Consider the following 25,057-nt stretch of genomic DNA (forward strand, 5'->3'; position numbering starts at 1 on the left):
ACACATTTAAAAGTATACTTCTCTCTCCACTGCCTCTCCCCAAGAGCCTTCCAGGAATGACAAATAACTGCCCCATTTCCCATCAAAGGTATCAAAGTTCCCCAGCCTTCTAGATGACACTTCCTTGAAAGCCGCCACACTCCCCATCTCCGTGCGTAACTCTTGAAATGAGGGCGCTCCAGCCGACTTCCATCCCCTTAAAACAATCTGTCTGCCGATCATAACACCGGCCAGGACCCATTTTTTTTATGTTTTCATCCCCTATATTGATGACCGCCTCATTGCCTAAAATACAAAGTCTGGGGCAGAATGCAATTTGAGTGCCCCATACGACACACATAAAACTCTGAACCTTCAACCAAAGTTCTTGTATCTTAACATGCCCCCAAAAAACATTGGTTGTGTTTCCATCTTCTGATTGGCATCACCAGCAGGTGGGTGTGTCTATAAGACCAAGCCTATACATTGTAGAGGGGGTCCAATAGAATTTAACTTCTTGAATTGCATAAGGCACACCCTTGCATCTCTAGATAAAGACTTGATGTCTTTTACAATCTTAGCCAACACTCCCTCCTCCAATACTAAGTATACATACAGTCTCTTGATAGAAGATAAAGCTCCGTCCCCCAGACTCTGAATTAGCAGGGGGTAATACACTGATGCCTCGTGACATATTCCAAAAGCAGTAATCACTGCTACCAAAGTATCTGCAGCTTAAAGGGGGAGTATGTTACTCCCAAAAATAGTACAGAGCAGATGGTGCAGCTGTAAATACCTATAGATGATATGGCCTTGAAAGTACAGAAAATAGTTGCACAAACAGACAGCTATAGAAGTGGTCTTTCCAAAGCTTAAAATTAATTACAAACAAATAAATAAATGAATAAATATATAAAATAAGTGCAAATATTTCTTGACAATCAAAAGAACATTGTCATATTTGAAACATATTCACAAGATGATAAACAATCAATAATGGCATACAGACCTGCTACTCTTTTTCATACTGATGTTAAAATAAGACCAAGTAGGCAATATTTTAAATAAATATTAATAAAAAATAAAATTAAAAAGGTAAATAGAAATACACATCCCTGTAACTGCTACCCCAGTCCTGCCTTTTCTTAGATATCTTATCTTAAATATCTATTTGACATCTTTATGCTACTATAAAACAAAACCCCCAAAAGGTTTTCAAATCATACATGAAATGTACATGGGTAACACTTTACAATAAGGCTTAATAGTTTACCATTCGTTTAAACATTAGATATTATACTCAGCATTTATTTATCTGGATGTTCATTTATAAATATCCCTTTTCTACATCCCTATAATTGTATGCCTTAATCTACTAACCAATACTAAATCTAACTTTTAAAAACTAACTTATAGAAATATTTGTATATGTAAAAATGAACATTAACCAAGATTAATAAATGCTGTAAAAGTATTGTTCAATGTTATTTAATGTTAACTATTGTGTTAATGTTAATGTATACATCCTTATTGTAAACTGTAATCCCTACTTGAACTGTGCAATATATATGTATATTTTTTACATCTATTAACTATTTATATTATTCACGTGGAGATACAGCTAAAAAGACCTTTATGAGGCTACATTCCTCTGAGTGAATGATAAAACAAAACGACATAGTTTAAACAGGTTATACCGGTATAAACCATGCATACACATACTGTACAAACACCACAAAACGGGGTTAAAAGGGGCCAAACACTTATTTTTTTGGTGTTTTCGTGTCTTACAAATGCATACCTTAGACACAGACTCACTGGGATAATTCTGGAGTGTAATGTTTTAAAAGCGGAGACTAGATTGTGTCTACAGCATCCCGTCCAAGTTCTTCTCAGCTGTCTCTTTTTCCCCATCAGGTGTGATCTCCTTGGGGCTGTAGGTGCTGTGATAGTCCTGCAGGATTGTTACCACGTCGTGATGGCCGAAATGAAAAGCCTCGTCCATGGGAGTGTTACCCCACCTGTATGGGATTTTAACCCGAAATGTAACTAAACTGATCATTCATTTGAATGAAAAATCGATTATGAATATTTCAGGAAATGGACTAATACCTATGATGAATACAAGAGGGACTTACTATGCGCAATTTCTTGAATACTACCATAAGAAATAGGACTGGGTAAAAATATCGATTTTCTGATGCATCGCGATCTTCCTTTGAACAATCTCGATATCGATTCTTTAATCCCAAAATCGATATTTTACTCTATGCGCAACCCACAAAATTTCATACTATATGACTGAAATGTCTGTGATTAGCCACTAGCTGCGAAATGTTACAAGATCCACACAACTAATTTGTCATTGAATACGTCTCTTTAAATACACTTTCTGTTCTTTGCGGTCAATTGTTCATTAAAAATAAAAAAATTATATATTTATGTAATTCTAATTACAAATTGAACAGATGAAATAAAGCCACAAGTCCTTCCTCATTAACATGCGCTCATTTACAGAACTGCAGGTTTTCTTAAAGAGACAGTACCAGTTTTTAGAATGTGTTCAACAAATCAATTTAAATACTTGTAAATAGTACATATGATGCATGTAAACTATAAACATGCAACAAAATATAATAAATGCAATATAAAATCATTTATTAGTTGAATACATGGATTAAAAAAAAAAAAATCAATTAAAATGTGTCCAAATTTTTATTTTAAACATTTGATATATCATTAGTAAAATAATTGTTTTCATAAATGTACCTAGTTACAAGTTCCCTGTATATTTAACAGTATTAGCTTAGCTGAGAGAGAATTTCTTTCAGCAAAATGGACATGACTGAATCTTATGAAACTGAAATTTACCCATTTGAATTGCTATCGAATCGGGAAATCTATATCAATACCCAGCCCTAATAAGAAGGTTACCTAGCTTTGGCAAAGATTAACTACAATTGTTCAACTTTTTACTTAAATATTGTTTCCCAACTTTCATAATATGGTAAGCTGTTAAAATATAATGTAACAAAGATCTGCGTTGACGACATTGAGATTTGTACCTGTCCCGGGGCACTGGGTTCACCTTACAGGCTTCCAGGAGAAAACGCACAACCTCAGTGTGACCTGAAAAACAGGCACTTATGAGCTTGATTGCCAAAGAGAATACTCTTACACTAAAAAAATATAAACAGAATGACAATTAGGTCAATGACAGGAAACAATCTGACCAAGCTGGAAAGCCTGGGCTGAATGACGTAATATCTTTTGCACACTACCTTCAGCGGAGGCTACATGGAGCGCAGTCCTTGAGTCGTAGTTTCTTTGCTCCATATCCATGGATGACAGTGCAAACCTATACCCGTGAGCGTGCAAGTAAATAGAAAAACCTCATTAGGTAATGGCAAATGTGTAGAAATGGTTTAATTATGTTACACAGTGTCAAATACTTAAAATAAGCTATCAGCGTTCACTAAAACACATTCATTTTTGGTGTCACGATACCTCCTCAGGGCCGACACGTCTCCTGTGTAGGCCGCAAACAGAAGGTTGATAACCGACTTGACCTGGAAAAGAACAGAGGAGTTGTTGCACATGAATGACGTGGTAAACTGGGCATGAACCACTGGTATAAGACCTCAATCATTTGAATTCAGGCTGTGTCAAAATGACCTCATAGTTAAGCAGTTTAACAAAATGACAGTTGTAGACATACGTAGAAAATCTGTACAAAGCATAAACAGCAAAAATCAAGGAAAAATAACCACACTGGGTAAATCGAAAATGTGTGTTTACCAATCATTTATTAAAGCAGTAAACCATGATGACAAAATAAATTAAAAAAAAAAAAGACAAAAACAAAAAAAATGAGAGATAGTAAAACCCTGCCTAATATAGAGCAGATAACAAATAATTTGAGTGTTTGATGGTAGAAATGTTCAATCGGTTTCAATCATCAATCATATATTCTTCAATCTTACATTATAGAAACATTCTACAATGTCAACGTTGATACTTTATGGTGGTTTGATTCCCGGCCCACATGACTCCACATGCCGAAGTGTCCTTGGGCAAGACACTGAACCCCAAGTTGCTCCCAATGGCAGGCCTAGCACTTACATAGCAGCTCTGCCGTCATTGGTGTATGAATGTGTGTGTGTGAATGGGTGAATGAGTCACAGTGTAAAGCACTTTGAATACCGTTAAGGTTAAAAAGATGCTATATAAGTGCAGACCATTTACCATCTTTTAAAAAAACTCAAGTTTAAACTAAAAAAAGTTTGTCATCATACACATTTTTAAAATATATATTTGAGCCCATTTTTAAGATTTACCAATTTGAATTTAATACAAACGTTACATCAAATTGAATTGTGCAATTTTTAACTAATTCAAATGACTAAAAATGTAGCTATTTTATTTTATTTTGTTGACAGCTCAAATTGATGGAATTTTATTATGAAATTGAAATGCATAAATCGTAATATTGTTTTTTAAATGTATCTTGCTCCATTATGGATCAGCTTGAAAACACATTTCAGACATTTCAAAGTAGCAATTCATGGTGTTAGAGATAAAACAGAATTAGGTTTCAAGAGGCACACTGTCAGAAACTAAATGAATCCTCATTTTAACAAAATACAGTATTAGATCAAAGACACAGACATAAACACACATTCAACAGCAAGACAAATCTGAATTGTGATGCTTCTGTTACGCAATCTTGCTTCCCTTTCTCATCAAGTAATCTGATCAAGGTCGACCAGATCGTTAAACACTTGTTTGCTTTCAAAATAATATGTTTGCATTTTAACTTGAATGTATGTTACTTATAGAATATAACATTTTAACAAATCTGTATGGGTTATTATAAAAAACTAAATAAAAATGAAGCAAAATTGGCTGTTGGGTTGTACCCAGATAACACTTTATAATGTTATAGAGATTCTTAAGAGTTAAATGTTATCTTAAACAAACTCAGAGTTTGACTTTTCACATTTTACTGTCATGTGCCAGATTTATAATGAACATCTAAACCATTAAATGTTCAATTTGAGCCACAAAACCACCAGAAATATGTTAAAAGAACTTACAAAATAACATACATGCACCAAAACATTTGGATAACAGGAGATAAAAGAATTGGAAACCAATGATCAACATGATTGACAAAATGTAATCGTGTACAATAACAAAGAACACATTTTAAAAACAAATATATACTGTGATTCGAAGGAAGATTTTCTGAAGGTTTTTGTGATTAGCATCTGAAAGAACTATTTAAAAAAAAACAGTTCTAAAACGAAATCACATGTTCACGACTATCTTCCATCAGGTAGGATCTTTCATATAATGCAGGCAACATCCACACTAACACACATCCATTGGCGTTTTTTTCTTCAATACCGTCCAGTAACGTCATTAGATTACATTGTAGGTGGTAATGAAACGTTTTAGGAAAATGCTGTTCTAGTGTGGATTAGACACGGAAGTGTGGCAAAATGAAAACGTATTTGTGTGGATGTAGCCTCAATGTTTCAGAGTCTTCAAGGTGTTCAATTTCTGGTCTTCAGTGTTTTCACTCAGCATGTAATCTTAGCACGTAATGTGATGAAGTATTACATTTGTAAAAATATTCAAAAACATGTGCTGATACTTCCAAGTGTCGAGATGACCGTATTGTATTGACAGTGTCTCAACTGAGTGTGTAGATGGCATGAAGCGATGGTCAGAGAGGAGTTACGTTGATATCATGAACTACTTTTGAGTTGTTATGTGCAGCCAACAACTGCACAATATGAGCCTGAAATTAATTTTTCCTCCAACTAACACTTAAATGGTTGTTGTTCTCCATTTGGATCGCTCGTTTCGCTAGATTTTTACATTGCATCTCCAGACCAGAAACAGAAAACATGCAATCAATCATCATGGCACCACCCAGTGGTTGCTCAGAATAACCGTGGATTGCAAATTCTTATGGTGCGTTCATCTCAGTATGTCGAAGACATGAATGGTTTATACACACAGGAATATCATAATTACAGTAATTCCAACACAATGTAAATACAGCATTATTGTTTTTTAGTAGAAGTTTTACATTTGAAAGTTGTTGTGTGTAATCTTTGTGCCACTAGGGTCACCAAATTATCACTGTTGGTTTAAACAGTCTTCCTCCATCTGCCATCTACCAATGTGGAGATGTCGAGGTACTTCAATAAACAGGAGACAACTGAACCAGAAAGTCAACCTATGAATGGCTTACTGATAGGCTAGACGTCTCTTCACATTAAAGGGGATTCAGTATTTCAGTATCAGATTTAAAAGGTCTTTGGTATTCTCTGTACTGTGCATTTCAGGCAAAACCCGACAAACAGCGCACTTGAAAGTCAAAGTTAACAAATATGCTATTGGGCAAGTATGAAGTATAAACAGCTCTGCAACATTCTCATGGTTTTGGCAGCACCAGCCAGTAAAGACAACAATATTCCTCTCCAAGTAAACTTTGTTTTTCCACAGGATGATATGTCGCAAGCACAGTCGGGTGTTCTTTTATAGACATATTTAATGCATGCACACTACGATTTTGTGAACGATGCACACAGGTACAGGTACAAAAGGTTAGAAAAGCTAGAAATTTCCGGCATGTTTACTGAGTAAGAGAAGAAGGGACATGTGGAAAACCAAGCCTTAGGCCACATCCACACTAAATCCACTTTTGTTTGAAAACTCTGTTTTCAGTTTCCTAACTATATGGTTATGCGGTAATGGAGAGCATTTTTTAAAAACACTCCATTCCGGTGTGGATGAATGCGTTTCCAAATGAAAATGTATTAGTGCGGATGTGGCCATTATTCTGAATACAAGAAACACTGATAAATCAAAGGAAATGATTAGCTGATGGATGTCAAAACAAGGAAGTGTTTTCTCTTCTAGTTTCACTCCGCCACACTCTCCATCCTATAGACTAGAGTGGTGGAACTGTCCCCATTGGTTTCGGATGGAGAGACGTTTTTCCACACTTTGTCAGTGAGCGCTAGTTCCCTCTGAAGACTTGTACAGTCCAGCGGTCCAAGATTCTGCTGCTGCTGTTGCTGCTGGTTCAACCAATATGGAAACGGACAGATTATCAGACTAGATTATTTCATCACTAAAGTTCCTGCTTGGATTAGTATGGACGGCAGAGACATTTTTTTAATTTAAATTTAAAGCTGATGTGTGGAATTGCTAAATAATTACTGATTCCAAACAGGTTTCACGAACACACTCCTATCTTCAGGACTTTTCAGAGAAATCAACTTTAGAATGGCTTACTTTTAGTCATCTCTGCATATTCACCTGGGATAGAAGTATTTTAATATAAACATTACACACTTCAGCTTTAAGCATGGCAGTCCTAAGCACACGTATTTTTACGTCAAGCTGTAAAAGTTGAAGCATTGTAAATGAAGGCACATGGATGGTAGTGGTGTATTTAAGCAGAGGGTGCTGCAGTACCCTCAGCTGAGGGCAGACCGTGCAGAAGAGAAGAAAAAAAGGCAATTTGAAAAGAGTGTAGTTGTTCGATGATGCAGGACAAAGACAAATGTTTTGGTTTGTCAGTACTCATACACACACACACACACACACACACACACACAAAAACATTCACACACACTAGCGATTTCTGAAGGTCAGAGGATTATTTGCATTAATTACATCTAGGGGTGGGCAACATATGCAAAATTGTGCATAAATTGGATAACAATACATGTCATGACATACACATGAAAAAGTGATTTACAAGCTACTGAACAAATAAGAAAGGTTTAGATTAATAGACAAATAAATACTCAGATGATACATAATGTTCTTTCTGGAACACCCATTTGCTAGTTAGTTTCGCCCAACCCCAATTAAAACCATATTTTAAATATTTACAAATTTCCTCTGGTTTATCGCTTCAACCGGTATATCGCCCACCCCTAAATTTAATCAGTTGCATTATGTTTGCGCTTGGAAGGAAGCATCTGTCATTCACCCGTTGTTCTCCGCCCTCTCTGCGTGGATCCAGTTTCTTAGCAAAATGCCATAAATTATCATAGTTGTGGAAATTACAGAGTTGAACCAGATCCTGCAAAAAAAAAAAGAAAAAAAAGAAACAGTAAATTCAATGTAGAAAGTGGATAAGTTCACAAAGCAGCAGAATGTGGATTCAGTCCTGTTTTTGAGTGCTAAATATGGTTCTGTTCATACACAGATCAGTTATGATTGAACTAGGAAGGTCAAGTTTGTTGTTGGCAAAACTTTGATGTTGGCTTAACAAAACGTTTAAGCTACTTTCAAAAGTTTGAAGATTGATGGTTATACAGACATTACAGTAAGACAACCCGCTAGCTAACTAGCAAGATAGTGAGACAGAACAGCACATAGATTGTCAGAAATACCATCGTATGAATATATATATAGAGAGAGAGAGACTTAACATAAAACAGATCAAAGGCCTTGTATGGGTTTGTTTACATTTGAATTTGTTTATAGTTGGAGTTTGAATTAACGAGCATTCCGTTTGCATGCTTGAACATTCCTTCAATGCAAGTCTATGAGTTTTCAGATTGTTCATTGTCCGCTGTGCGAAAAATGTAAAAGTAAAGTAAAAAATACATAACCCACTATTCCAGAACAGTCTGAAGGTCTGTACCAAATTTCTGAAGCTCTATGAGGAGTTTAGGGATTTTGAAAAACCCTAAACCAATTTTATAGAATAACAGAATATAACAAGAGTGAGTGATGACCACATTCTATATTCAAAGTGACTCTATAATTCAAAATAAAGGCTGTCGATTTAACATGTTAATACCGTGCGATTCATTATATAAATGCAAACAAACGTTACAGAACCAATCATGCCCGCTGACAGTACGTAATAAGGAACGTTCCTACCAACAGAGCAATTCAAGCTTGAAGTACCACCTTCATATTTTTGCGAGTCAAAGTCAGCGCAACTCCAGCTGTACAGGTTAATTGCAAAACTTTGAATCGATAGACAGCCCTAATCTAAAAAGATTTATATTTAGTACCATGCAGAACTTGATGCCTCGCACACTGTTGCCCAGTTTGTCCAGAGGAGGAGACCAACACATGATGCCCATCACATTAGGCACCACCAGCAGAATACCCCCGGAAACACCCGATTTAGCCGGAAGACCAACCTACGGTACAAGCACACAATGCCAAATTGAAACAGAGAATTATTGCGTGTGTTTGTGCCTTTCTAATATTGAAAGTAAAACTTCCAGCCATTTCCCACATGTGTGTATGTGTGTCTGTGAAACTCACATGGAAAGCGAACTGTCCGGAGAAGTCGTACATGCCGCAGGAGTGCATGAGACTCAGCGTGTTCCGTACGGCCTCTGGGTTCAGCACACGCTCACCCGTGATCGGACAAAACCCGCCATTCGCCAGTGTAGCTGCCATCACACTGGCACTCTCGCAGGTCACCTCAATGGAGCACAGCTAAATAACCCAACCCAAACACATTTAGTCATAATGTAATATTGATTGTGTAGCTGATGTGAGATATCATTTGTAGCATAATGTTGATTACCACAGGAAATCATTTGACTCCCTCGTTTATTTAAAGAAAATAGCAAAAATCACGGTTACAATAAAACACTTACAATAAAAAGTGAATAGGGCCAGTCCACAATCATTAAAATGCACATTGTTCAAAATTATAGTCACAAAACGTAAACATTACAGGTGTTAACATGCCTTCAGTGTGATATAATCGCTTATAAATTTTACCACAATCATGCCAAAATATTTTCTTCCTGAAATATTCCGTAACTTTTATGTACAACAATCAGTGAAATTAATTTTAATGCAACATGTAAAGCAATTTTTCCCCTTTGCGATCTCTGTAGTTAATCTCGGATCTCCGTAAAGACCATATCACAAGTAGAGCGCTCGTTTCATCTGCGTTACCTGAACGCTTTTGATGACTGATAGTTTTGTGGGCTTTTTATTGTTCTTATAGAGTGAAGTAGTACACTTTGCTGCAGTCGGTAGCTACTGTTGTTGTTTGGGAAAACTTTACCCGATGAAGAAACATTATCCCGCCCTACGCCCCCTGACCTAATCGTTTCCTGCGTGGAGACCAGCAAGCTTTTGGGGCCGGTGTTGAACCAGGTTTTTGGCCCCTGAACTGCCATTTCCTGCGATGGAAAAGCACAGAACAGTTCGAGAATTCGCACCGGCCCAGGAACCCGCCTCCGGACCATGTCGGTGGAAAAGGGCTAACCGTAACCCTGATTCTTGCTTTTTTTAAAGAAAACGATAGACGAGTCGAAATCATTTTTTGTGGTAGTCAGCATTATGCCACAGATACTGTCGAGAGAGCTAAACTTGTTCTGAATGTGGAATATTCCTTTAAGTATATTTTTGGCTACTTTGACTACTAGTGAAGTATTTTTTACTGATTACTGATACTGAGTAACTGATTTACTTTCATTTAAGTACAAATTTGAAAAAGTACCCATACTTTTGAATGTAAAAAGGATGTTTAATTTATTCTGACCTGGAAGTAAAGGTCCAGGATGGAGATCATATCAGTGCCCTCGGGAAAACACTGCAGGTGTGGAAAACAAATAAAAAATGAATGCTCCGAGTAGATTTTCATTGGACTATAATTGCAACAAAATAATTAAACGCGTACCTTTTTCTCTTTCAAGTAGTAACCAATGGCAAAGTTTCTGTCACCTGACAATCTCTCTGATTGAAACCTACAGGAAAGACAACAGAAAATACATTTTAGGAAGGATTCGTAAAATGTAAAAAAAGCAGTTTCTCGGTTGTTTTTCACACCAAAAAATAGAAAAAATCAATACTAGTTTTTATACAGTATTTTTAGTACCGATGGGTAATTCCAATTGTGAAAATTCCTTGTAACAGGCATCAACTACTAAAATTTTGGTATTGTGAAAACCCTACATATCAATAATAAAAACATGTCTAATTTGCTGGATTTCTGTAATGTAGATAATTAAACTACTGTAAATAGAAAGAAAAAACAAACGTACGTTGCATTGCTGAAACCGACATACTCATTTCCGGCCAACTTCTTCATAAAGTTCATCACCTTCAATGAAACGGTGCATTAAACACATGCAGAACACAACTAAAAAAAACTTTAATGAAAATAGAAATAGATTTTTCTTTGTACTCACATAGTCAAACTTCTCAGCGTTGCTTACACCTTGCTGAAAGGCAAAAATAAACCATATGAATACATGATACCACTGCAATGAACTGTTTACAAAAGATACAAACAAACTTTTGAATGCACAGCCATACAATCAAAGCATATATTATTATACTATCATACTAATTAGCCATACACAATGTAAACAAAGAATTATGAATTGAGTTTATAGTAACAATTGTTTCGCTACTGCTAAAGAGGAAGGCAATGTCTAATGAAGCATGAAGAAACTCACACATGAGGATTGTAACTCGCTAGATGCTAGATGTAGATTTGATTGGAATAAAAGCATTCAAAGAAACAAAGGCGGTGTTTGTAAGTAATATTATTGCTGTGGATTCTCGATTGTGAGTGGTTAAGAGAGGGGTTTGGGGGGGGATTAAGGAAAAATCAGAACAAATTTGTAAATCACAAATTTGTTTTAGTAAATTTTGTGTTGTCTGTAAATTAGAGTTCTTATAACACATTGAGACATTATGATTCTTACGAGTAATGCATACTGTACATTTGAGACTCTAAAATCAATAAAACAGTCCATGTTTTTTCCCACATTGAAGAAATGTTTATTAAAATGTAATGCTACTTGTACTTGCTAAATACTTATGTAAGAAATAACATAAAAACAAAAGAATTACTTTCAAAATAAAAAATGCAGCTTGATTCTGTTGCACTAAATCATTAAACACAATTAATGTTCAAATCAAATATGCAAAACAATGAATTTGTCAGTCTTATGCTAATGGAGGTTAGCATTAGCTTAGAAATTTGTTCAATGAGGAAAAACAAATAAGTGAAAGGAAAATTACCAATGTCATTGACCTGTTGGAGGGTCAAAATTTCCCACAGTTCCTATTGCTGTAAAATATGCAACAACAATAAAACCACAAAAAAGCCTTCACACAGAAATCACATATTTCCACCTTGACAGGCCTAAGAGAAAGATATGTTTCATGCAGGGTATTTGCCTAAAAAATGTAAATTACAAACATGTTTTTGCTTGCAATTAAAATCTGCTTATGCATGTTTGTTCGTAATGTTTCTGACAGTTCCCTGTGAATTATGCGTTTTTATCAAAGGTTTAAGCAAAAATGCTAACTACAGATTGTGATTGATTCAATTAACAGAATGTGACTAAATACAACAACAACAATAGTCTTTTCTGAATGACAATACTCCGTTTTTATAACACCATCATAGGATATTCATTTTTTGGAGAAGGTGTCAATTATGCGTAATTTGACTTTAAATGGGCAACTATTGCTATTTTAACCATCCCACCACAAACACGTTTTCAAAAAAACGGTTGTGATAATGTTTTACCCTACGTACTTCATGCATCAGTTGTCGGGGAATTTTTATATAACACTACGATTTTCAAAACTTTCCTACGTTTTCATTTTTGATCTTTGATGTGAAAAATCAGTATAACTAGAACTCTATTTGTATATTGTTTTAAATACCAGATTAACTGCATGTCACAATTTTTATGTTATCGTTAGATTAATACTATTAAAAAAAATCTTACTGTAAAAAATTTATAAAAAATATCTATATTTTAAATAAAAAGCATTTCTTTTTTAAACCTGACCTAACAAAACATTTCACAAACTTTTGAAAAAATAAATAAAAGTAGTTTTGATGTTGCTTTAAGAAAACCTTTTTAGATATTTTTACAACATTCCCACAATATTCAAAGACATATTTGCATATTTCTACTAAAAATATATATTTTTTCAGTAATCCAAACACATTAGGTAATCCAAACGTCATATTTTGTTAACATTTTCTTATTATTGTTTATTTTAAAACATTTTTTACAGTAGGCGTGCTTTCTGGAATTTTTAATTATATCTATGTTTAAATTTTTTTTTTAAATCATTGAAACAATTTGTATCACTTAAAAACCTGACCTTATTTAAATATTACACAAAGATCACGTTTGTGTATTGCAGAAATAAAAAGTAGTTTTGAAGCAATATTTTAATAAAAAAAAATAGTTTAGGTTGATAAAATCAAAACATAAAAATTGCATATTTATTACTAAAATATACCTTTTCTCAAAGTTGCAATTTGTTGCAAATACATAAGGAACATCATATTTAGTTTACATTAAATTCCCTCACAGTAGGTGTGGTTTCTGGAAAGTTACGGCAACATAACCTATCTACAACTTGCATTATTGTGAAATGTAAGGGTCATCTAAATGTAATTTGGGACATTTTAATGCACTCTTCTCTTAACTTTTCCCCACTTGGCTTCACAAAACGTATTATTTAAAAAACATATTTTCACTTTCACTCACTCTCTCGCATCCGTTTGCAACGCTTTTTACTCTCTCTTTCCGCCAACTCACTTTCCTTCCTCCTGCTTGCCCACTCTACTAAATAATCCTTTCAACGTGATTAATCATAACCTTAATCTCATGATGAGAGAGAGAAAGTAATCAGATTAAATCCAATCGTCTCTCTGATCCGGTCAAACATCCTCTAACACATCATCGGCAAAGCTAAACATTTGGCAAGGCACTTTTAAAGAGATCAAATTAGGACAAATTGGGAATACTGTTCAACTTTTGAAACATTTTGTAAGAAGTACAATTAGAGAGAGTTTTGGGTCTCATTTAATCAAGACAGCAGAAGGTCAAACAGATAAGAATGTGATTTACCTTGAGGAGGGAGGTGCAAACTATGGCGCCAGCGTTTACCATGGGATTGTGAGGTTTATCTGGAAAAATAAAATAACGAATCAATAAACAAGGATGGGCGAAAAATAAAAAAACATTTCTAGACAATTAAGCACATTTTCACCTCAACTTTTTTGACTTTATCGTTATCTTTGGTGATTCTCAACTCCACACTAGGAAAATACATTAAATATTTTAAAACAATTATTTGGTTTTATCTAGCATGGAAAACCAACTTATTTCAACAAATATGTTTCAGAAACATTCATTTCAGAGAGAAATTAGAGGACTCGCCATCTTCATCGAGGAACAGTTTGTTGAATCGAAGACCGCTGGGCTCTTTCCCTATAAAGCGGTGTACATATTCCGTGCCGTGGTCGTGGACCGCGACTGCATATTTTAAGGGTTTCACACACGACTGCAGACAGAATGGAACTTTCGTGTCACCTGCAGTGTATCTGTGAGAAGCAAAAAATTAGGATGTCCCATTTATATTTATGTCGAGGGCAAAGCGTCAAATCCCAATAAATGGTTAACAGAGCAAATCCTGTTTATCTAGGCCAACATAACAAATAAATATTAAAATAAAACAGTACATCTTACCGTTGACCATCTACAGTACAGAGGGACACCGCCCAGAGATCTGGGCTGAATTTCGCGAGTTGAGGAATGTAATCTGCCACCTACGCAACGGAAAAGCGAAAAAATACAACTCACCAAAAAACCATTCACAATGTGTTCTGTAGTAAACATCAAACGATCTTGCATTTTTATTTGTTGTCATTCAGACACAAACAACTCAAAAGATTTGAAGGTGCATACCTGGCCCCCAGACAAGGATTTAGCGCTCTCGTAAATTTCATCGATGTGAGACGTGAATGATTGAAAGTCGGGAATGACGAACTTCTTGCGGAAAGCCTGAGTGAGCAGCACGATGTTGCTTTGCACGCATCTACAGGAAGAAAAGACAAAGTCAGTTTTATTGTCTTTTTTAAAAACACGGACAAAAACAAAATGCGGTTTCTTCGAGTAAGTACAGAGCAACTTTTCAAATACATCAATCAGACATTAAGCACAGTGTGCTATGGTGAGGGGAATAGCGTGAAGCCTCCACACACGCCATGTCTCCATGGCAACATGCTCAACAAGCCATGTGATAAGATGCATGGGATGATGGTCTCAGACACGGAGTGGTAAAGACGCTGGCTACCACCCCTGGAGTTTGCTAGTTCGAATCCAGGACGTGCTGAGTTAATCCATCCAGGTCTCCTAATCAACCAAATTGGCCTGGTTGCTAGGGAGGGTAGAGTCACATTGGGTAACCTCCTCGTGGTCACTATAATGTGTTTCGTTCTTGGTGGGGAGCGTGGTGAGTTGAGTGTGGGGGTGGATCATTTTTGAAGTTGCTAAATGCCATGAATGAAAATGTCACACCACTGAATGTCAATATACCGTAAGAGAGACGAGTAATATTTTGAATCCAATTGATTTATCCTAAAAGTGAGATGGACACACTACAGCCAATATATTCTTAATCTCTCAAAAACAATTGTTAGTCTTTATTCATTACAACCTTGATCAGATAGTGTTTGGATTACAATTTGCACATGTATATCTACTTTTTGAAGAGATGTCGATCCAGAGCGCCATCTGAAGTGGTTTTAAGGGTGACCTTTAACATCTCCATACATTCCTTAAGACGAGGGTCCCCGGTACGCAGACCAGTGGATTTCAATGCCTGAGAACATAAAAAAGACAGAAAATTTACAGCATAATTAATACAATCAGATATTACAGAGACTCAACAGTCTTTTTTGTATGGACAATCTATATAGAAACCAATCTTATGCTTTATTTAGGACTGTCAATTGCTTAATTGCAATTCATCGCTTTTAATAAATATTTGCTGAGAAAGCCCCTAAAATAACTACAATTCAAATTTAAAATGATAAAATAATAAAAAATATATGTGATGGGGCCTGAGATGCTCAGTGGGAAAGATGCTGGCTACCACCCCTGGAGTTTGCTGAGTGACTCCAGCCAGGTCTCCTAAGCAACCAAATTGGCCCGATGTGGTCGCTATAATGTGGTTCGTTCTCAGTGGGGCAAGCGGTGAGTTGAGCGTGGATGCCGCTATGGATGCTGTATGGATGTCTCAAGGGCAACACACTCAAGCCACATGATAAGATGCGCCGGTTGACGGTCTCAGACACGGATTTGTCCTCCGCCACTCGGATTCAGGCGAATCCCTACGTGACCATGACTTAATGCACATTGGGAATTGAGCATGACAAATTGGGAGAAAAAATTTATAAAATGTTATGATGGGGGTATGACCAAGCACTGTGTGTTGAGAGCGAGGCCGGGAGAGGAAGAGCGGTTAGGATTGACACCTGTGGAAAATGATCTCTAACAGCTGTTTTGTGTTGCAGTGAGAGCTGGAGAGTGTTAAAAATAAAGTCTTATGTTAGACAGTTTACCTGGTCTTCGCTTCCTCCTTCAGTAGAGAGCTAGTGATCTATCACAATATAATATATATATATATATATATATATATGATAAAAATTTTAATTCAGATCATTAAAATGCATAAAATTTTTGTGGCAGATGAGTAAAGCAGTGAGAAGCCAACACAAAAAGTGGCTTTAAAAAGCAATATATTGCTTATTTCAGTATTATTGAACATAAGCCTATCATTGGCATTCAGTCCAGGACGATCCATTTTTGCTATTGAATTCATCAATCTGTCAGAGATATATTTATTATAAGGGCTTTTCTGAGGATGCAGCAATTTACACATGCACTTTTATAGCGTTGACCTCATTTTAGTTGCATTACGTCATAAATGCAGCGTTTTTATTTTAGACTGTTAAACTTCTGAAACGTATATCCATGGCTCAAAACCAAAACTTCTGCATCGAAACTGCACTCCATACAGCTGTTTTTGAAGGCGAGAACGTGTTCTAATCTTGTGCTGTTGCAAGCAAACCAAGAGTGTGTTTTTGTTTTCTGTACATCAGCACGATGCCTAAACAGCTGGAGTTTCGCTTACTGTCCCCTGCTGAAAACAGACGGAAATTCAAACTTCAATTGCTCTGATAGTAGGAACATTATTTATTACAGTCCGGGGACATAATTAATTGCATTAACACATTATTTTATATAATTAATCGCACTGAATTAATGCAAAGAACCCCAACTAACAACAAAAGCATATCTATTTATATGCAGGAGAGATACTCGAGATGTGGGGTATCTATATTGGCAGTTACAGACAGTGATATGGTCGCAATGGCCTTGTCCTCATTCCCCAGTTTGTGTGTGTGCCTTTACCGTGGTGAATTTGTGGGCAGGAATTTTCTCCTGGCCCTCTGCAATGGTGTAGAACAGAAGATCTTCCAGGCTGGGTAAAATGCCTGCCTTCCTTCTCCTATGACATAGAGATACACAAAGACATTGAGAATCAGAGAGACACTGAAAAATTGACAATACTCAAGCAAATGGGTTTACTAGAAGCAGGGAGAGGTTGTGTTGAGAATTAAGCTTCAATGCAATTTGATTAGGGAACACATTTTAGAATTATTATCAAAATGCCAGGCAGTGGGTTTCACATTAAAAGGGAAAGTTTTTCTTTTAATAAAAATAACACTTTCATCTGACCAATCCAGTTTTCCATGTAAGTTTGTAAAAAGTATTTGGTCTGAAACATACTCCACATAAATACACAAATGCAAATCATCACTCAACGTTGCGGTGAGTTGTGCGTGAATGCCACAGAGAATAGCGTTAGCCACCACACGCACTAGGTCTCCGCGATAACACGCTCAAAAAGCCAAGTGATAAGATGCGTGGATTGACGTCTCAGACGCGGAGGCAACAGAGATTCGTCATCCACAACCCAGATTGAGGCGAGTTACTACGCCACCACAAGCACTTAGAGCGCATTGAGAATCGGGTATGCCAAAGTGGGGGAGAAAAAAAGCTCTCAAAAATAGTGGTGTAAAAATAGTTACGACAGTAACCCTAGAAAGCACCTTACTTACGTACAACAGGACTGCATGCTTAAAATGTGATTGCAAAGCATACATGGCTGTGTTTGTGTACCTGTGAAGAATATGTTCACGGCCTTAAAAAACATCTTTGAAAAGGGAAAATAACTTTTACTGTAAGATTGTCTGAACCCCATATTTTCTTAGAGAAGTTAGTGCGTAAGAAGAGGTAACATAATTTAATCCTGCAAAGGTTGATTAATTTGTTAAACATTTATAAGCAAAGTATAAAGCAATTGAGGAAAAACCTGGGCCTTTCATTTCAGAAGTCCAAACAAGGCTTTGCATTCTGGGATTGCCATAGTGTCCCAGATAAGGCCTGTTCCTCAGTGTTGGCTTTGAAAAGGAAGAGCTTCGATTTAAAGTCTGACTACAAACCATCCAGAAATTAACTCTAGAGCATAAGAAAATTAGCCTACACTTTGAAGTTGAGTGTGTATAGGTGGATCACTGGTGGGGTGACATAAGCTTTGCATTTTGGTAAAATTATGATCTGAAACACATTAGGAAAGCTACTCAATTGTTGGAACCAATAGACGCAACATCCATCCTGGTTCTTGAAGTGTTTTCCCCATTCATTTTATAAATAAGGAGTTCAAAGAAGAGTAATAAGCCATAAACCAAACCAAACAAACCAGCTCCAAGGTGAATCAAAACATCACAAAATTTGATTTGAAGCAAAAAAAAAAAAAAGTATTTAAAAATCGGAAGAAAAGACGAATGTATATTTAACGTCTTTCGTGAGAGAATAAAATACTATTCCTATGAAGCACTGCAAATGACGTAATTGAATAGAACAAATTTAAACAATATATAACTGCAAAATATGAATATGTTTACAAATATGTTCAAATATTTGTAGGCCACAATTCTCTGATTGGTGGATCAGAGAATTGGATCATGGGTAGTGTAGTTCTACACCAGGATTTCAGCTTTTAAATGCTTTGTGGTGATTTTTGAAGTGAAGTTCAAATAATGCAGACTGATGTCTTAAACACTGGTGTAGTGGCTAAAGCACAGGTCTGTTAATCACCCAGGTTAATCAGCAAGGTTGCTGGTTTGAACCCCACGGCCACCACCATTGTGTCCTTGAGCAAGGCACTTAACTCCAGGTTGCTCCGGGGGGATTGTCCCTGTAATAAGTGCACTGTATGTCGCTTTGGATAAAAGCGTCTGCCAAATGCATAAATGTAAATGTAAACAGAAGCATATTCCATTAATTGATACCTCGGAGCTCACGGTAGGTCTATTTTTAAAAGTTTATAAGATATTGTTAATACTCAATTCCCCTACGGAACAAAATAAATAAATGGGATTATTATTATTTTTACTTCCGGAGGCCATTGTGATGTCTTTTGGGGTAGTTTAGCAAGGGGATGTTCTACAATGGGGACATTGAAGTTCAGTGTCTAACGGGAGTAAGAGACAATTAGAAGAGAAAAAAAGGTTCACGTTTAATGCTCAAAGGAAAATGAACCAGATACTTACAACAAATGCAAAGCAAGCAGGTCAACCAAAAGGGAGAGACAATAAAAAGAGGATTGGATGAGATATCCAGCCATATAAAATATTGATAAAGTAAACAATGAGACACTAATATAAACAAAAGCATTAGCATAAAACATTGGTATTGTATTTTAATCACTATATCATCATTATGAGAATTGTAAATATTTTGTAAAACAGGATATTTAGCTACCACGTTTCAATTTTGGAGCTACTGCTTCACAGATTATCTAAAAATGACCAAATATTGGCTGGCCTTACAAAAACGTACACCCCAACACCGCTATTTTTACACACAAACACAGAACAGAAATAATCCACCACATGACACAGCAGACTAAACACACGGTTTATCTGTTTTTACTGAAGTAAATTTTCCATTTAGAGTTATGAGCCGACAAAAAGTTTCATTTGGGCTGAACAAAACATGATTAGCCCAATTAGCACTTAGCTATAGGCCTACTTGAGTAAGTTGGCATTTATATAGCTAAGTAAATGTGTGTGTGGAAGCGAGATGATTCTGTAACAATGTCTTCATTATCTCCTTCCACCTCAAGGAGTATCAGTCAAACAACCAGCAAAAACACCTGACATTCGCATAAAATCATCCTCTTACACACAGGAAAAACGAACCATCCGCCATTACTGAGATGCCACTAGCTGAAAAGTACTCATGGTACCCATGGTTATTCATTTTTTATGGTACTGTACTACGGTTACTACCATCTCTGTACAATTGTTCCCACAATAGTACTTTTCTTTGGCTTATTAATAATAAGACTGAGTCTAAAAAGTATAAAGTACAAAAACTAGGCTTTTTTACAGAGCATGAAAGAAACAGGAAGAAGTCATGGTGACAGGTGGAGGACCATAGACAATTTTACATATACAAACAGGGGGAATGACATTGAGAGAAGAACACACATACAACGACACATATACATACTGTTAGAAATATCTGAGGTATGGGATGCCATGTACCACCAGAAAGAACCTTACAGATGTAACCATAAGCTGGGCAAGACCTTCAAACGTCATTGAAAGTAGGCATGAGAGAGAAACAGATGGAGAGAAAAGGCCAACCAGTATCTCCAAGGACAAACACAAACCATGCATACCAAATGAATGAAACAAAAGCTCAGCATAGAAACGATAGTATCGACTACTCTGACACAACATCATTCAATGCGGCTAATAAATTTGACTAGAGAGCAATAGATTCCAAGAGTTTTTAAAACTTAGATTTAGGGAACCCCAGTTTCATCACTTCCAGGCTTTGAAGGCCTTCATTACAGGAAAAGGAAGAGTTTGATTTGGCAGTACAGGAAGTAACATGCATTAAAATTATCGTAACGTGTGTTAGGTAAAGAACTCAACAACCTTGCCTGTGATTGAACGATTTACCACCTAAAAAAGTAACTACGAGACTGATTACAGTACTATTTCAAATTGCAAGTGGTGTTTGACCAATAATGCGAATATCTACTGAAGAAAGCATTGCTGAATTCCGATCGAATTCTAAAATTTACGCAATACAATTTAGTAAAACAAAACATATGTTGAAATGCTAAAAGTAGAACAATATTTTACAGAATATTTACTGAAACTTTAATCAAAAATTTAGAACAACAGAAAATGTTCATTATCTACTGTCGACGCAAGGGAGCGCTAACATTTATGTTAATCGCACAGTACATTTATATACACAGTTATAATCAAGCTACAATGTGTTTTTGCATGGTCGAGCTACAATCTTCAATTGTATTTCTAAGTATACATGAAATAATTGCAGAGCAACACCAAGGCCAACTGTGGTCTGCTCAACGTGCTAAATGAAGCCGAGCTAAAGCATTTACATTGCAATTTAAAAAGACATATTATTGTTTTAGTCCAACAGAAATTGAGTTTTCCAAGTGCAAGTAAACTCACTGACGATCTCAAAACAATCAAATATCGGCCGATTAATCGTTCTTGCCAATATATGGCTTTCACTAATTGCATGCAAAATAAGGAGAATATTTAAAATCAGTGGTTTAAAGCAAGGCATAACTACCAAAGACACTATAAAAGACAAGTACTACCCCATTATTCAGAATAGCAGTCGATAAATATGTTTTTTTTTAATGATGATTCATACATTTTTACATTTGGTCCCACCCCAATCTTGACTTGGTTACATCCTTGACCTTGCATGAAACTGAATGCATCTAGAATCTTCCACACTTCCAGTATTCATAAAGGCCAATGCACTTCTTCCACCTTCAAATTAATTGAAATCCACATTTTGAAAAGCAGAAGACAAAACAATGGATTTCCAAGTATTTGCACATATCACATTGGATTTTTGGCCCCTGGGGATTTGGCCCCAGATTTGTTTTATATAATTTTTTTATTATTATATTCTGCTAAAAAAAACAACAACATGAAAATATATATATGATGGTATATATGATATATATGATGGTTGTGAAGGATTTGTCTGCTACATATATATATATCAGTCAAGTCCTTCACAACCATCATCATGACTTTAGATCATTTGGCTAAGAGAATGAATGGATGCTTCTCCATGCAATTTTTAAAGTGAAACCAACCCTAATCTCTTTAATATAATATGTTCTAACAACCCAGAGACTTTGCATGAGACTTTGAGGTTTTAACTGCTTTTATTAATGAAAAGCAGCTGGTTTTAAGCGCTACTCACTTCTCCGTGGCCGAATCGGCGGCGAGCGCATCTTTCTGGGCTTGGCCGGCCGCATCTGTCCGGGTACATAGAAGGCGTCTAAATGAAGACGCGCATGGTGGTCTTTTATATTCCGTATTATTTTTTAAATTGAGTCTTAGACTGTGTTTGCAAAACTCCTTTAAAGCCCCCGAGAACCTAAGCTGTAACATGGCAAAATAAGTCAGCTAAATAGGAACAACGTTTCCGACAACAATACTTGTAATTTAATATTTCAGGTTTTCCGAATATCCTCCTTTTTAGACAGTCGTGCCGGTTCGGTGTTTTCACGCTTCAGAATGGAAACCCCTCGGTGCAACGTTGATAGCGTTCCATTGGCCAGTGCGATTTCTCTGATTGGCTTATCCTCGAGTCAATCATCCTTGTGACGTATATCACTTCCCTTTGCTTGGTTGAGCGACTGATTGGCTGTGTCTTTTTTTTAATTTAATTTTTTATTGTGAAGGCAAAAAAGTTAACAATTGTATAATTATGATTAAATATACAAAAATTCAATAATAATAATAATAATAGAAGAAAAATAAATAAATAAATCAAAAACCTTGATTTTGTTTTCTTTTTCTGATTGGCTGTGTCTCGTTTGGAAGGATGCTCCAGAGGTCATATTGGTCGTTGGCCGCATACGTCATCGAGGATGTCTAGTTTCAGAAAAGCGAGTAGGACATTTATTTTTTTATATTGGTTGATTACATTTTTATCAACTTATTCACGAACTCTTTTACATAACATACTGGAGTCACAAGCATATTAGCATAATTCAAAACAAAAGTAGAAAAAAGGAAATAAATAAAATTAAGATGTGTAGGGTTTGATATGAGTCTAAACTTGTTTAGGTTTTAGTCATTATTTTCAGCGAGTCCACATATATATTTATTTTTTTGAAAATGTGTAATTGGGGTGATGTTTGCAATAATAAAACAAATGATCCATTGTTTCAATATCATATTCATATCTTACATGTTCTCTAATTATTCTTATCATTGGTAAAGGGGTACTTTTAATAATTTTATTATAAATCCTTTGAGGGTTGTTTAGTTTAAATTTGCTACAGAGGTCCTTATAATCCAAGATATTACCCTCTATGTCCATAATATATACCAGATCCCTTTATCCCACCGTTCTTCTATAAACAAGGATTTTCTATTAGTTAATATACATCTATTGTTCCATACTGACATATCATGTGGACTAAAATTGTGTATGAAAATGTATTTATAATATAGAAGTATCCGTTGATGAAAAGCTGAACGTTTCAAATCACATTGGAGCGCAACACTTTGAATGCGACCTTTTCCCGGGAATTCGGAGGATGCACGGGGTGTATCCTTCATGCAGTGTTGCCAGTCAACTAGTTTCACAATGGAAAGTAGCTAAAGCCTGCTCGAAAAGTAGCTAAATGTCGCTCGGTGACGTCATACGCTAACTAACACATTTGTGACGTCACTGCGTCTCATTTGCATTTTGCATAGTGTCCGCCCTTTACATGTGTTTACTTCTCTGTGCCTACCGTACATACTGTAATACCCTGTTAATTTCCAATATACAAATGTAACTAAATGTAAAGTTTGTTACGTGTTTGAATAAAGTACGATGTACAGAGTTGTCTAAGCAAGTGTCTGAATTCAGAGAGTTCAGAAACAGGAATGAACAACCGTCTAAAAATCTCCTGTGATTAAGTGCATGAAAAGAATAAAAATATGGTGTCTGTTCTCAAAGCAGAGAAAATAGGACCCATTTTTAAAGGTGTCTTTATCTACTATGTACTTAAGCATTTGATAAAATATACTAAACGTACATGTTGTTACGTTGTACTTATATTTAAAGTACCTGCATTTAATTACGTTTGCAATTGCACTGTTAATCTTACCACTAATCCTGAGCCTAACCCTAACTCCTAACCCCAACTACTCCTAATCCTAACCGTACCTGAAGCTCAGTAGAAGCAAACGTGAATTTTGCAGAACAACATGTAATTACACAATATGTTGTATTGCATGTATGTTAATATTAGTACATAGCAGTTAAAGACACCTTCTAAAGACACCACAAAGGCACCAACCCCCCAATATTTAAAACAAGCAAGCACGAGGGCCTGGGTAGCTCAGCGAGTATTGACGTTGGCTACAACCCCTGGAGTCATGAGTTCAAATCCAGGGTGTGCTGAGTGACTCCAGCAAGGTCTCCTAAGCAATCAAATTGGCCTGGTTCCTAAGGAGGGTAGAGTCACATGGGGTAACCTCCTCGTGGTCGTGATTAAGGGTTCCCGCTCTCGATGGGTGTGTGGTAATTTGTGCGTGGATCGCGGAGAGTAGTACAAGCCTCCCGTGCTGTGAGTCTCCGTGGTGTCACGCACATCGAGCCATGTGATAAGATGCATGGATTGATTGTCTCAGAAGCAGAGGCAACTGAGACTTGTCCTCCATCACCCGGATTGATGGGTGTAACCACGCCACTACAAGGTGCGCCACCCCCACCCCCCATAGGAAATATTTAAATGCTTAACGATGCAAAACCCCCCAATGTTCAAGCCAAATCTATGCCCTTGGCTCTTTATGATTATAATAATTGCGGAACCTTTAGATAAGGGAGGTTACCGTGCATCTCTTTTAATTGATTTATCAAAGGCTTTCGACACAGTGGATCATGAAATACTGTTGCATAGACTTAAAAGTGTTGGTTTATCAAATCACGCTATATTTTGGTTCAGAAATTATATAAGCGGAAGAATGCAACGTGTACAGATAGAAGGTAAACAATCAGAGTCATTAGAGATTGCTAAGGGTGTCCCCCAAGGATCTGTGTTGGGACCCCTTTTATTTACTATTTATATAAATAGTCTTAATCATGACATTCAA

General features: G+C 36.2%; 1 protein-coding gene across 2 annotated transcripts; it reads right to left on the reverse strand.

The window, feature by feature from the left end:
* Nucleotides 1-28: 28 nt before the first annotated feature.
* LOC127639707 (glutaminase kidney isoform, mitochondrial-like) lies at nucleotides 29-22,446 on the reverse strand. Of its 2 annotated transcripts, XM_052121877.1 has the most exons (18): nucleotides 22,164-22,446; nucleotides 17,238-17,334; nucleotides 15,524-15,642; nucleotides 14,727-14,856; nucleotides 14,508-14,587; nucleotides 14,199-14,362; nucleotides 13,887-13,945; nucleotides 11,187-11,219; nucleotides 11,040-11,098; nucleotides 10,676-10,742; nucleotides 10,538-10,588; nucleotides 9,298-9,474; nucleotides 9,039-9,170; nucleotides 8,000-8,092; nucleotides 3,487-3,548; nucleotides 3,261-3,337; nucleotides 3,045-3,108; nucleotides 29-2,000 (listed from the first exon to the last, which is right to left on the reverse strand). In XM_052121877.1, exons 1-18 carry the CDS (start codon nucleotides 22,352-22,354, stop codon nucleotides 1,847-1,849), a joined length of 1,809 nt encoding a protein of 602 aa, XP_051977837.1. In that variant the 5' UTR covers nucleotides 22,355-22,446; the 3' UTR covers nucleotides 29-1,846. The 2 variants fall into 2 exon arrangements, with proteins under 2 accessions (XP_051977837.1, XP_051977836.1); XM_052121876.1 differs by lacking the exons at nucleotides 14,199-14,362; nucleotides 14,508-14,587; nucleotides 14,727-14,856; ... (1 more) ...; nucleotides 17,238-17,334; nucleotides 22,164-22,446 and adding an exon at nucleotides 12,028-12,076 and having other exon boundaries at nucleotides 13,887-13,919.
* Nucleotides 22,447-25,057: the final 2,611 nt, after the last annotated feature.

This window comes from Xyrauchen texanus, chromosome 48 (assembly GCF_025860055.1).
Source record: "Xyrauchen texanus isolate HMW12.3.18 chromosome 48, RBS_HiC_50CHRs, whole genome shotgun sequence".
Lineage (NCBI taxonomy): Eukaryota > Metazoa > Chordata > Actinopteri > Cypriniformes > Catostomidae > Xyrauchen > Xyrauchen texanus.

What these genes read in the sequence shown, in the direction of transcription:
- LOC127639707 (XM_052121877.1), bottom strand. Translation starts at nt 22,354, where the DNA reads ATGTTACAGCTTAGGTTCTCGGGGGCTTTAAAGGAGTTTTGCAAACAC. An exon ending in ACTGTTCCTCGATGAAGATG is followed by an intron (nt 13,946 to 14,198) that starts GCGAGTCCTCTA and finishes TTATTTTTCCAG; the next exon opens with ATAAACCTCACAATCCCATG. An exon ending in AACCCAGTGCCCCGGGACAG is followed by an intron (nt 2,001 to 3,044) that starts GTACAAATCTCA and finishes AATCCCATACAG; the next exon opens with GTGGGGTAACACTCCCATGG.